General features: G+C 38.5%; 1 protein-coding gene and 1 long non-coding RNA gene across 3 annotated transcripts in view; both read left to right on the top strand.

The window, feature by feature from the left end:
* Positions 1 to 37: 37 nt before the first annotated feature.
* LOC120495373 (uncharacterized) overlaps positions 38 to 14,522 on the top strand; it is a 31,547-nt gene continuing 17,062 nt past the window's right edge. The window contains exons 1-3 of the long non-coding RNA XR_005626040.2: positions 38 to 613; positions 10,889 to 11,160; positions 12,723 to 12,868. This is a non-coding gene — a long non-coding RNA (uncharacterized LOC120495373). The remainder of the gene's footprint in view (positions 614 to 10,888; positions 11,161 to 12,722; positions 12,869 to 14,522) is intronic.
* LOC120495372 (C2 calcium-dependent domain-containing protein 4C) lies at positions 4,667 to 8,982 on the top strand. 2 transcript variants are annotated; one of them, XM_039694902.2, is made up of 2 exons: positions 4,667 to 5,056; positions 6,530 to 8,982. In XM_039694902.2, exon 2 carries the CDS (start codon positions 6,570 to 6,572, stop codon positions 7,818 to 7,820), a length of 1,251 nt encoding a protein of 416 aa, XP_039550836.1. In that variant the 5' UTR covers positions 4,667 to 5,056; positions 6,530 to 6,569; the 3' UTR covers positions 7,821 to 8,982. The 2 variants fall into 2 exon arrangements, with proteins under 2 accessions (XP_039550836.1, XP_039550835.1); XM_039694901.2 differs by having other exon boundaries at positions 4,669 to 5,052.

The raw sequence follows: 14,522 nt of genomic DNA, 5'->3' as shown, positions 1-14,522 counted from the left end.
ATGTGTGTGTATTTATATATACAAAATAATTATATACAGCACACACAAACACAGACTTTTATTTTGGATGCGATTAATCGCAATTAATTTTTGCACAGCCCTATATATATGGAAATAAATTAAAGCAACTGTAGATACTGTGCCAACTGGTAGTTTTTGCCACTAGAGGGCAGCAGTGGGCTTCTTATTGTTATGGAATTACACTTATCAACCTAGCCTAACTATAGCTGATAGGTTAATGTGATTATCTACCTGACATTTCTTCTTCAAAATTGAGCGTTTGGTTTAAATTTGCTACATTTCTAATTAAAGCAGTTCAAAATGAGTGACATTATATACTTCAATACCAGTGCCTGGAGTATTTGAGTGAGTCAACATGGATCATGACATTCTGATGATACAATTCCCTTATATATACTTTATAGTACAGTGGATTACAATTAAGGAATAATTTGTTATATAAAGGTATAAATCTTGATTGCAGGTGGTAGACCTTTCATGGAATGAGGAATGAATGGAGTTTCACACACATGCCAAGATGAAGGGCCTTTGTCAAGATATCACTGTAGTCTGGAGTTTTTCTTCACATCTATGACGCCAACAAACCTTGAAGGTCAGCTAAACTGAAAAGTCTTTGATTGGAGGTATGACCTCAGCATAAGGCATTGATTATCTGCGACTCTGATCTGTCCAGAGCCCTTGCTAAAATTCACAGAGCCGGGACAACATTTTTGTTGATCAATAGGTTTTGATTTTGTAATTCAGGGGCCATTTTTAAAAACAAATTTAATTGTAACATTAAAAAAAACTCAATGTTCTAGGAATAAAATGCATGTTTTTATATTGTATTTTGTGACCGCAATCTCTATTGGATTTAACGTCCTTATCTAGTAATCATAAATGACTTGGTCATTGGTCAAATGATGTGGAAATCCTGTAAAACCTTTTAGCTTGTCTTGGAGCGCAACAAAATGTCACATATAAGCAAGTTGTGCCACGTCTTAAAGGGACAGGACCCAAAAATGTAAATTCAGTCAGCAATTACTTTCTCCTGCTGAAGAAGATATTTTGAAGAATAACCAAACAGTTGACAGGCCCCATTGACTTCCATAGCATATAAGTCTTTGGTTACTGACTTTCTTCAAAATATCTTCTTTTGTGTTCAGCAGGAGAAAGATATTGCCGACAGAATTTACATTTTTGGGTAAACTGTCCCTTTAAGTTAACACAGAATGTGCTTATATGTGAAGTTTTGTAGAAACTTAGCAGAAGAAAGATATTCATACAGGTTTGGAAAAACTTGAAGGCGAGTAAATGACAGAATTTTCATTTTTGGGTGAACTATCCCTTTAATGTTTCATTAAAGGTTCAACTACTATACATGAAGCATCCGTAACCCATCATAGCCAGGTCTTGCCCTCCAGACAGGAGTGTTCTTCTCACACACTCTTTACTGTTGCTGATTGGTGGGTCAAGCAATTCAGACAAGAGGTTGATGGGGGAAAAACTTGAAGTCTCCCAGTAGGGTATGAGTGTGTCGCTGTCGCCAAGGAAACCATTGACGGGCAATGTAGTTTAACAATAAACCCTACTGTGAAATGAGTGAGTGGTGTTTATTCTCTTCCTTTCTGCCCAATGCATTTGTCAAAGAACAGAAATGAATCCATGTGAGCCATAGATTACTTGTTAGAACACTAAGAGCTCTTAGCCTTTTGGCTGTCCAACTGTGACCTTTTTATTCATTTTCAAGCCTGTTTTCTTGTTATACCTGATTTTTATTTCTGTACTCTAGTCATCCAACTAAACTCTTGAAATAGAGGCACAGTGTGACTTGGTAATGGCACTTGACATGAGTTCATACTGAATTTGGTGAACTATATGTGCTAAAATTAGCATTAACAACAAAAAAACATTGTAACATATTACTTATTTTGTTCCAAACCAGTGTGACTTCAAGGGTTAGTTCACCCAAAAATGAAAATTCTGTCATCATTTACTCACCCTCATGTTGTTCCAAACCTGCAAGACTTTCATTAAAGGCACACTATGTAAAAATTGTACCTTCATATATAATTTACCCCGACAAATCTCATGAGAATCACGACATGCTTCACAGCAACGACGTCACACACATCGACCACAACGTTAAGCCCAAAGACACTTTTAGACGTGATACTCGACCCGTAAATATGTTTTTTCTCTCATCAAAACTGAATATGTTCAACAGTGGTTACAGTCTATATGAAGCAGGGACACGTTTTTCTGCATTTTAATTTGTGATTTCACCGGAATGAATAGAGAGTCTCCACAACTGCGATAGATTGAACAGCGCGTCTGAGTGAAGACTGCGCGCACCGCCACCACAAGAGGCACTATATATCCATGACACTGATAGCAGCGGAGACGAGCGCTCAGCTTCAGTTCAAAAACACAGATCTCTTATTTAATGCAAAAAACGCTATGCAAGATGTGTACCTTAATATAACAGCTTCAATTGGGTATCAGGCTAGCAAAGACGCTCTGCGCGAGTGGTATTTACGACAGTAACATTAAAGGGGTCATGAACTGGCTTTTTAAATTTTATTATATTCTTGGCTGAGGTCAACTTATGACGTTCGCTTGGTTTTTGCATTCAAAAACATCAAAATGATTAAGTAATTTTGTACCCTAGTTTTGAACCTAGCTCAAAAACGCTTGGTTTTTATGGGCGTCTCGCACTGAAGACTTGGAAGTAAACGCCCACTGCTGTGAGTGGATAACAGTTTTGCATATTATAATGAGTTTCGACTCACCCGCCGATGCACTTGGGGGAAATTGTTTTGAAAACGTCCAAAGTTGTAAAATGGCAACCGGAATGATTCGCCCATACATGTTCGACCTTGTTTACAAAACAATGCTTAGCGAACTGATGGACAATGTTTTACCGCAGCTGGAACACCATTAAAAATAAAGTTTATCCATGCAGTCCTATTGGAATCCAGAGGAACAATATTTTGTATTGCTCGGTAGCTCGATCCGGTTTGTCATCACGAGGTAGGCATCTATGTTATTTAGCTATGCGTGTAATACGTGAATCGGTGGGCGGGGCTATAACGGCCGTGTTGAAGTAGGTGTTGATCTTCTTCTGCGGGGGTGGTGTTTTATCCTCTTTGTCGTCATAGTTCCCCACTTTGAAAAACGAGTCATTTGCTGAGCCTGGTGTCAATAAAAGCTTTTATTGGACTAACAAGGATGTTTTCAGTTCTGAAACTTACAGGATATTCTTATAATATGATGACCTCTTAGATGTCAAAAGCTCAAGGAAAATTTGATTTCTCAGTTCATCACCCCTTTAAATACAAGTAATCCACAGCAACTCTAGGGGTCGCTGTATGACAAAAGCGGAATTCCTGCATAGTGTGCCTTTAATCTTTGGAAAATCTTTTTGATGAAATGTGAGATTTCTGTCCCTCCATTGACAGCTAAGCAACTACCACAGGTTTGGAAGACATGAAGGTGAGTATTTAATGACAGAATTGTAATTTTTTGGTGGACTATCACTTTTAGATTATTTTGTGGAAGAGTGTAGGCCTACTGGTAATTTTTCTTTCATTGTAATTATAGTAAATAGTTTTTTTTTTTTTACTTCAAAAATCAGCATAAAAGTTTCATAAACATGTTCCATATGCCTTGTTAGCTATATTCTATGTCTTTTGAAGCTTTGTGAGAAAAACAGTCAGAATGTAGACTGTAAACCGCTGGGACAGAATCTCTTAAATGACCCTCTTCCTCGAATCAGGTACATTTTAGATATTGTCAGCCAATTAATTGAAAAGATTGTTAAAATCTAATCACAAGATGGACATTGTTACTTTTTTCAATAAGCTAAATGGGGTGGGCTGATATCAATATTTTTGTATATATATATATATAGCTATATATATATATCTTAGGCCTATGGCTTCAAATTTGAAATATAGCCTATAACACATTGTGTGAACTTTTGTTGTTGTTGTTCTTTAGCTTTTTTTTTTTTTATGCTTTTAGTAAAAGTTCATGTTCATAAGTCAGTTTAATCTATTCCTGGAGCCCCACAGCATCACCCCGGGGTTTCTTTATTTCCATTTGGGTCACTATTTGAAACCTGTTCTATTTCTGCTCCTGTAAAAATCTATTTGTTGCCATAGATATGGCAAGGTCTCCAGGGAAACCAATGATCGCGGCAGAAGATAGGCAAGTGATTTAAATTAAATTAAGTCAAGCGCTTTTGTGCACCGCTGACTTCACTTTTTCAGAACAGTCAATTTTAGCAATGACTGAGCAACTAACAAGCGATGATGAAGTACCATATACTTATTTTGTACATCCTCTTCTGTGAGAACCGATTTAATCAACTCCTGGAGGCTATGCTAGCCTACTTACTGTTGCTATTAGCCTACCAAGCTATTCAATTACGATAATCTCTAACTAATTAATGATTATTTGAACGATTCTGGTTAGGTATAGATAATGAGAACATTCAGAAAAGAACAAATAGAATATAGTTATAAATATTTTAATTCAAGACAAGATATTGTTCATAATGACTTTAAGGAAACCGACATTTTAAAATTATATAAAAACCCCCCCACAAATATTTTATTAACTGAAACTGTTCCGAATAAGAGTCGATTCTCCGTTTCTAGTAAACCTTGACTTTATTTTTAGATACTGCAACATCAACATCCTTTTAACAATATTTGAAACTATAATCTTTAAATCAAACAGGCACAGCACGGTGTGTGTTTTTTTTAAACCCAGCATTTATTTGGCCCTGATTGTTTTCAGTCCACGGCTTCGCTGAATCGATTCATTTCCAATCGGAGGACCATGTTTCCTCTGATTGGTTCGTTCAGGCGCGCGCGCGTCTGCAGTAGGACTATATAAGCGCAACAGGAGACCCGCAGATCTGCACCTCTCTCACCGCGGTCTGGGGAAGCACAGCAGCACACAGACTAATGAACACTCAAGTGCCTGTAAAGGTGAAAACCGTCTGAGGATTCGCAACGGAGAGGAAAATCATCAACAAATCCAGTAGGTAATTTAAGCAACAGCTAGGTTTAAAAGTTTACTTTTCTTGAACTTCATTGTAATTAAGAATTGTTATTATTTGATAGCCTATATTAGACGATTAATTAGAAACTAGTGATTTGTTGTCTTGTTTTCCAGTAATTTATAGTTATGCTTAAGTCAAAATACAAATTTATGACGCTTTGAGTGTCCTTTTAGTCCAAGTAGCTACATTTGCCACTGTTACAACTCTCACCACCTGGTTACTCATTTTGTAGGCTACTTTTGTAGAGGAAAAGCGGGATGTTGTGGATGTTACATATTTTAAATTAAACAAAAATAATCTGCTGATTGAGATTGTCATTTTGATTTTCAAACACCATTTTTAATGAGAAATTCTGCTGTAAGTGAGTAGCAGTTGTCAGAAGTGGAAGTCTGAATCAGACGAACCATCAGTATGTTCAGTGCAACCTGTTGCTATTCCTCTGCATTCAGTCTCAGTTTGGATAATTAATAAGAATAATTAAAATGATTAAGTCCTTGAGTGTTAACCTTAACAATTTATGTCCAAACGTTGGTGTTATTTGAATACTACCGATCCTGATATGAATGCTGCCTGAATCATAATCACACCGTGCTCGTTCGTTGGAGAACTGAACTGAGCTGGACGATGACATCACTGTTTTCCAAAAACTGCTTTATAGATGAAATTAACTAATTTAATCATTGATGATCTGAATCAACGGATCTGAACCAACATTAAACTGACAGCAAGCAAATGCATAATTTTCCTGTTATCACTCTAAAGCTTCTTTGAAAGCTTCTGTAGCCTATTGTATAAAGTGCTATGTAAATAAAGGTTTTGTTTTTTTATCTAGCTAAGTTAGTTGTTCTCAATTTCTTGTCCGAAGTACCCCAATGCACATTATTTTGGATGTCGCCCTTATCTGACGCACCCAGTAAAGTTCTCTTCCGAGCCTCTCATGAGCTGATGATATTAATCAGGTGTGTGTCATATGCACAAAATGTCTTATGATTGAGTAGGCCTACTTTAGGACCAGGACTGTAAACAATAAAGGGGAAAAAATGTAATTGCATGGTGACAGAAAGAAAAAAAAGTCAGGCCCTTTTTTTTTTCTTCGATTTTCTGTCTACGGTCATAGTTTGTCAAATATCTTTAGATTGGTTTGATCTTGATATTTCTCTTTTCCAGATCATTAAATGCCATGTCACACAAAGTCTACTGTAAATAAGCTTCATGTACTATCATGTTGTTTTATTCAAGTCAAGAAGTGAAGCAGGGGCTTGAACCTCCGCACCCACCTCGCAAACAAATAAAATATATTGCAACCCTCAAAGCCCCCCCTGAAAATTGCTGTATACGTCACCCTACAACTTAACATATGTGGGACGATTGTTTATCGATTGTTCATAAACAGTCAGATGTTACTATCTGTGCGTATCTAAGGCTCATTGCTGAACATTTTGTTACTTGTTCCAGGCGACAGCGCATCACCCAGTGGGTTAAACCCAGAGGGATCATGTGGGTTCTGGAGAAGATCCGGGACTCAGTTGAAACAAATGTGCTCCGGCAGGGAGAGGCAGGTGACAAGGGGAAGGGGCCTGCCTATAGCAATGTCCTCACGCCTGATAAGATTCCAGATTTCTTCATCCCTCCAAAGCTGGTAAGCTGCCCACCAGAGACCGAAGCTTCTGACGTCAAGTCCAAAGAAAGTCTGAAACCCTCAACGTCTGAGCAAACCATCAACAACAAGAAGATCAGTAGCCCTCGTAGCCCACGATTGGTCAGCAAGTTGGCAGGAGACACCAAGAACCTGCTTAGGGCGGCAAACCGCCACATCATTCAGATCGAGAGTGCGGATGACGTTGTAGCTGGTGACACAAACGCCGACCCTCAATCCCAGACCGCCATGTCACTTCCTTACATTCCAAAGACTCAGACTTCTTATGGCTTTGCCACATTGATGGAGAGTCCCCACACCCGGCGGAAAGAATCCCTGTTCCACTGTGACCACACCAGCCCAGTAACGTCACCCAACACTCAACGCAAGACCCAAAGCAAGAGCACCAACGAGGGGAATCACCTCAACCCGCCGGACTTCAACACCTCGCACATAAACCCCTACCGATACTTTAGCGGTGGCGAGAGTGACACTTGCTCTTCGGCAGAGTCCTCCCCATTTAGTTCACCTCTGCTCTCCCGTTCCGCCTCCCTACTCAAGATCTTCACACATGAGACACAGGCCAAGGTTGCAAAAGGCAAGCGGACATTTGCCAGGCATAGTTCCTTGTCCACAGACGAGTGCAGTTCGGCAGAGCCCAGCCCGAACGTTCCTAGACGGAGCCACTGTTCCTCCTTGCAAGGTGGTGGAGCTCTGGAGCATCTTCACCACAAGGAGCACACCATCAACATGCACAAAGGAGGCACCGTCCGACTTTGTGCAGATTACGACGCGGGTACGGCCCGCCTGCGAATCCGAATTCTGGCAGCCGAGGACCTGTATGATCCCATGTTTGATATTAAGAGCATCAACTGTTGCGTGTCGCTCTACCTCAATCCAGGCAAGTTGCAGAAGCAGAGGAGCACGATAATCAAGAACAGCCGCAATCCCATCTTCAACGAGGACTTCTTTTTTGATTCGGTGACTTCGGCTCAGGTTAAGAACCTAGCTTTGAAGATCAAGGTTGTGAATAAAGGCACTAGCCTGAAAAGAGACATGCTGTTAGGTGAACGGGAGGTCCCTTTGTGCAAGCTCTTGTCTGGATTTTAGGCCTTCAGAATGGGACACTGGGACACTACAAAAGGGTAAAGGGTCATCTGTAATATTTGCTTCTTTGTCTTTCATGTCGCCTAACACTATGTTAAATAAGAGGCAATCTAGAGGCAAGTTGTTATAGAAATCCAGACTCTCTATTCGTTTTGGTGAAATCGCAAAACAAAACGCCCACAAACGTGTCCCTGCTCTTGATATATCACTGATGAACATCTTTGGTTTTAATGAGAAAAAGGGCGGATTATGGCGCTTTTCCACTGCATGGTACGGTTCGGTTCGGCACGGCACGCTTTGGCGCTTTTCCACTGCATGGTACGGTACGGCTCGGCTCAGCTCAGTACGGCTCACTTGTGGCGCTTTTCACTGCATGTTACAGTACGGCTCGGCTCAGTACGGCTCACTTGTGGCGCTTTTCCACTGCATGGTACGGTACGGCTCGGCTCAGCTCAGTACGGCTCACTTGTGGCGCTTTTCACTGCATGTTACAGTACGGCTCGGCTCAGTACGCCTCACTTGTGGCGCTTTTCCACTGCATGGTACGGTACGGCTCACTTCGGCTCACTTTAAATGGTACCTGGCCTGTTTAGGTTCCAAGCGTACCGTACCGGTACTAAATGTGACGTGAACACACTGCAGATCACTGATTGGTCAGACAGAATCGTCACTACCAGCGTCATTGTATTTGCGACCAATAGACATCGAACCGAGAAACCGAACCCACTAGATTTAAATAGCCAGTTACAGCCACTGCTGTTATCGAACAATCTATAATCCCACCCACTTTAAAGCGGTACTAACTGCAGTGGAAAAGCAACCGAGCTAAAGCGAACCGAGCTGTGCCGTGTCGAGCCGAGTCGTACCACGCAGTGGAAAAGCGAAGCGAGCCGAACCGTACCGAGCCGTACCAGCAGTGGAAAAGCGCTATTAGAAGCCAGAACTTGACACGCCAGACCATTCTACCACTAGACTGTTAATGCATGAATATCACCTGCAGACTATGTAAAGATTCTATACATGACATATATTCACTCTAAAGACAAAATATAGGTGTAGTATGAAGCGACCACAATAAACATTTCATTAAATTAAACTTAATGTTATTTTTTGTGCATTTGTTAATGTACATTTCTGATATATAGCCTTGTATTAGCAACTAACCACCCCCCCCCACCCCCCAAAAAAACGCCTGTCCCTCCGACTTTTTAAAACCAAGTTACACCAATGATAGATCAAGGTATTGCAACGCTATTAGCATAGCTTTGAATGTTTGAATGTTGCCTGTAAATATAAAAGAGTCTTTGACAAGAAACTATGACAAAGTCTTTTTGTATGTTGCCTTCCGTATTTCGGTTGTTCTAGTCATTTAGTCTAATTAAAACCAAGCGTTTACCTTTTTGATTGTAAAGACTTTTTTCAGCCGCGCAGTCCTTTGAAGCTACACAATGGCCCTCTGTGCTAATGTTAGCTTTGATCCTTGATGCATCTGTTGTTTAATTTGGAGGATAAATAACCAGACTGAACAATCTTGCGTCACACTGCATGTGTTTGCGTAAACTTGTAAATGTGATGACGTATTCTTGCAACAGTGTGCAGAATGTCATTTGGTGAAACCCAGAAGCCTTACTAAAAGAGCGATTTTTGCATGTTTAGATTTGCTCAAATTGGATCATTGTTTGACTGAGTGTCATTATCTGTGATACAAATGAAGTGTGTTCTGGCTTGGACTCTTTGTCAAAAGCCTTTTATAAATCATGGTCCATATGAAACACTTTCTTCGAAAGTCTTTCCATGCACACTACTTACCCAGAGGAAAGTATAAAGATTGAAATGCCAATCTATGCCACATTCCAACAGCCACAATTTTTAGGTGAAATTCGAATGGAAAGGAAATGGGGGGTATATTTGCTGCATGTTTCGTTATGCAAATGAGTTCTGTTTGGTGCTTTTTTCAACAAACAGAAACTGTATGAATAGAATAAAATATGACACGGATGGATGGATGGATGGATGGATGGATGGATCCTTTTGGCTTGAGATATTATTTTTTCCAGTAAAATCTGGCATTATTGGGAAAAAAAAATATGTTATTGAATGGAATATTTAGCCTTCTTTGATGTTCCATAATACATTATACAAATTTAATTAGCAATTATTCCTTTCCTGGCTCCGTTTTTATAGATGAAGAGCAGAAAAGGCATCTTTGAGGTAATGAGCTGGCTATTGCTCATTAAAACGTTTATTTTTTAAAAAAAACATCACAAATGGCCCCATTGATAACTAATTGCTGGTTGGTTACACAAGCTAAGCAGGGAAGGGACAAGAATGTTTCTATATTTATGATCTGTGGATTGTGCAGTAATTATTGGAGTGCATAAAGCATATAAAGCTTTTCATTTATATTCAGGTGTTTCATCAAGTCTTTAATATCCTAAACCACTCGAATGCTGTAGTCTTCCTGTTTTAACAGGTGTATGAAAAAAGTGCCAATCCTATGTACTTGATATGGAAGTGAACTGTTCACTTGGTGTTCAGTGTGGATCACGTCAACTGGTGTTTGTAACTTGTGTGCATGGATAATATTTTCACTGTGGTAATCAATCAATGATATTTTTGTGAGTGAGTGTTTGATGGAAATTTCAGTGTACTTTTTCTGCATGGATGTTCAACTGGTGTATTTGAATTTTAGATGGACTAAAATTTTCAAGTCATGAAAGAAATAATAAAAACTAATGGGACATTTGTGGCCATTTTGAATTTTATTTCATTTTGTTTGATCAATGTCCTTGTGGTAATAAACTCTCAAATATGGTGTCCGTAAATGTCAAAATATTTTAGAGGACATCTAAGAGGCAACAAAGAGGTAAAAACTATTCTGATAGTTGTAAATATAAATAAAACTTAAGATTTTGTCAAATCTTTTATGCGACAAGAAACACTCGGTTACACAAGACAAAATGTGTTGTAATTTTTTTTTGTTCATTTTCATTATTTTCAACACTCATGGAACTTCTATTTGCCATTGTGAGTAGATACGTGTATCTGAGACTTTTTCTCTGTCCCCTTAGGAGAATGTGAACTCTGTGCTATGTGAAGGCAAAGTTTAATGCAGTACAAGTCAATGGTTACCCAGGGAAACCTTTCCAGAAGTTTCTGAGGCTCCTAGAAAAGTTTCTGAGCAAACCGAAAGGTTCAAATGGGGCTGAAAATACCAGACATCTCTTTCCGGTGAACAGATAACAGCAGCGGGTCATCTGTCTTCGCTGTCCGCCTGGCCTAAACCTCATTAGGCCGGAGGAAAAAAAGAGGGCGAGAGTAGAGCGGAAAGAAAGACTGAGAGGTAACAGAGCATTCCTGTTTTTCCAAATGAGCCATTCATAGTTTCACCCGTCTTTCTCTGAGCCTGTCTATGACACGGCCATACATAATATTATCCATTTCTGCCTCTTTTCTTCACTAGACTTTCTTCAACTTTGCTGTTTAGATTCAGATTTTTCCACTAAGTAATCCCTCAAAATTCACAGAAACCGATAGCATCTTTAAATAATATTACATACATAGAAATAACACCACATAACAAGGAGAAACTGTCGCCAAAACTTAGCAAGCACTACTAATTCAGAGGTATGATATCACTTTGTAGGCCAAAACGTGGAAAAGAGTTCGAATTTTAGCAGCTCCGGTTCCATTGTCCCAAAGTCAATGGGTTTTTTCAGTGGGTTTTTGGTTAAATGTCTGAAATAAGGTCTGTGGTGAATATAAGCTCAAAACACTTTCACGGTTTATTGTACGATTTTAAATACATGCATCAGTATTACTCGACTCCCGATATTTTTTACTATACTATATAGTGGGAAAGTATTTGATTATGGACTTGTTTCTCTATTTTTTTTTTTTTTTGTAAAAAAAAATCTAGTGAAATATTTGTACTTTTCAGAATTAGCTGTAAAAAAAAATACTTTTAAGATTTGTTATCACAAAATTTTTCTTTTGTCAAATCAGCTTAAATAATTTATTTAATTCAGATAACTTATTATTTTGAGTTTCTGATGATTAAATCAATCTCCTTCATTGTATTAACTCACTTTTTCCAGTTCAATCAACTTAAAATTTAAGTCAACCAGGTTACTTACTTTTTCAAGTTAAACCAACGATATTTTTTTACAATGTACAGGTAATATTATAAAACCATTTCTACCCAAATCAATATTCCAATCATTTATTTATTTGGTAAGTATAGTAATCGACCGAATAATGTTCAATCATCATCACTCAATAAAATCATTCCCATTTGGTTATTTTTTGGAAACCAAATAATAACGTTCTTGGAGCAAAAAACTGTTAGCTGGGAATGTATTGTGTGAAATAATGAATAATTTCTGTAAAATTCTTCATTTAGAAACCTGACTGAAGTGTACATTCATTTGTCTAGAGTGTTAATCTTGATAAGACGTCTCAGAAGACACGGTTTCATTTGTCACCAAATGGCACATTATTCAGGTGCAGACAACAACTTCTTCCTCACGATTAAAAGCCCTTCATTTCTTATCAACATGGTGATTTGTTCAAGACGTGTTTGTGACATTTGTGTAGGATTACAGCCTTTCTCTAAATCAGACATGATGATGTTCTTTGAAAATGCCCTCTCACACAGTTCAGAAATTGATTTTTTTTTATATTATATTGAAGTTGGGGGCAATATATGTTGTAGCATGAACTCTTTGACATCTGCTGAAATTAGTTTTTCACATGGCTCATAACAGAATGATAAGTGATCTCTCCTGTTGGAAAACTTGCTAGTGGGCATGATTTTAGCTTTTGGAAAGCATCCACAAGAAATCTGGAATTGTATATCAGATCATCAAACCTGTGCCATATGTTTTTTTCTTCTGTTATCATCAGAGGCAGATGTTCCTGGGGTTTCAATGGGAATGCACGTCACTCTCGATTCTCAAACCAGTTGGTGCCTGTAGGTGCAATAACCTGAACTGAACTGTGATCCCTGCAAGCTTCATTAATCACGCTGGATGAAAAGACAACGTAAGAAGGTACAGGTCATCTTAAAAGGGAAAGATTGTCAAGAAAGACAATTGGACATATCAGAAATGATTTGTAAAGTGATCCATGGTAAATATTGTGCTTTGGATTTAATTATTTATTTAATATAAAACGTTTTTGCAATTATACAATAAAAAGGCAATATTAAATAATCGAGTAAAAGATTGAGTACTGTATTTAGTTCCTTAACCCTCTGGTGTTTTTGACTGAAAAAGACATTGTACGTTTTGTAAACATTTTTATTTCATTGGATTGATACGGAACTTGGTAAAGGTTTTGGTTCTTGCTATGTGAACAACACACACACAGATCATGGAAATGGTCATGGAAATAGTCACACTTATTGTTCGTGGTCTAGAAATTGCATTGGAAACGAAACGGAAGAAAATTTCATCTAGTGGAAAGGTTTGGTACTGCGCCCAAACAAAATCTTGCTGAAAGCTTATTTTTTCGCGATATCAACCTCAAATTTGGAACAAAACTTGTTTAGATTTAAACCTTTGATTTTCTCACAGTTTTAGAAAAACACATCTCACATAAAAATATATATTAATTTTATGCATTTTTCATAATAATAAACATTAATAAAATATATTTTTTTGTTTCACTATTTTTTTTTTCACTTGTAACATGTAATACAGTTTTTCTAAAATGTCAAAACACTAAACCCTTTTCTGTGGGGTTAGTTTAACTATTTTGTCAAATAAACACTCTTTCTGTAAAACCAAGATCAAGGAGCAAATTTTATGCACTGTTTGCTGGCCTTAGGCTGGCCACAATAAAAGGCCACTCTAAAATTCGCCCGGACCCTCTCCCCATAGAGTAAAACTGCACATTTTAGGCCCTGCTTACACAAGACCCGCAGGTGAATCGGACATGACTTTCGTTTACACTGCGACAGCATTTTTGGAGCTTAAAAACGCAAAAAAGTGAAACCACCCTCCTGAGAACAAATCTTAAAAACGCTCCACCGTCGCGTTCCCGTCTAAAGGGTAAAAACGCGAAAGTCTGCTAGACAGTGAAGGTTGTACGCAGGCGCGCGGACTTGGTGTTGTCGTGTGGCAGTGTTTCACATCGCCACCTAGCCGCCTGGAGTGCACACTACATCGAATTTCACACACTTTTGCGTCACCATATGCACTTGGATTTCCCACCCATAACGCTCGTCTAAACGCAGAATAAAAAGTGATAACGAAACGCCACTTTTGCGTTTTCTTTTCAGATCGTTTCCGCCTTTTATTGTGGCCAGCCTAAGGCACACCTGTGCAATAATCATGCTGTCTAATCAGCATCTTGAAATGCCATAACACTAAACCGGTGAGGTGGATGTATTGTCTCGGCAAAGGAGAAGTGCTCACTAACATAGATTTAGACAGATTTGAGAACAATATTTGAAAGAAATAGTCCTTAAAATGGGGGCAAAAACAAAAGTGTTGCGTTTATCATTTTTTTCAGTGCATTTTCGACAGGTTCCTATAGCAAAGGTGTGGCACAGACAATGACTTTTTAGATACTTTATAATTAATTGATATCCATCAAAGAAAAACTACACAAGCTGTTCTGTTGCAGATCTTCCTGCATGATTTGTCAGAGTCTCTTGGACGACCGTCTCTCCCCGTTTCATTCCAGCACATGCATAAAAGA

This window comes from Pimephales promelas, chromosome 2, assembly GCF_988280905.1.
Source record: "Pimephales promelas chromosome 2, fPimPro1.hap1.1, whole genome shotgun sequence".
Lineage (NCBI taxonomy): Eukaryota > Metazoa > Chordata > Actinopteri > Cypriniformes > Leuciscidae > Pimephales > Pimephales promelas.
Note: the sequence above shows the minus strand (reverse complement) of the source record. Positions and strands in the feature narration are given on the sequence as shown.

Bases quoted from the DNA above. Each gene is read 5' to 3' on its own strand.
- LOC120495372 (XM_039694902.2), top strand. From the start codon at position 6,570: ATGTGGGTTCTGGAGAAGATCCGGGACTCAGTTGAAACAAATGTGCTC.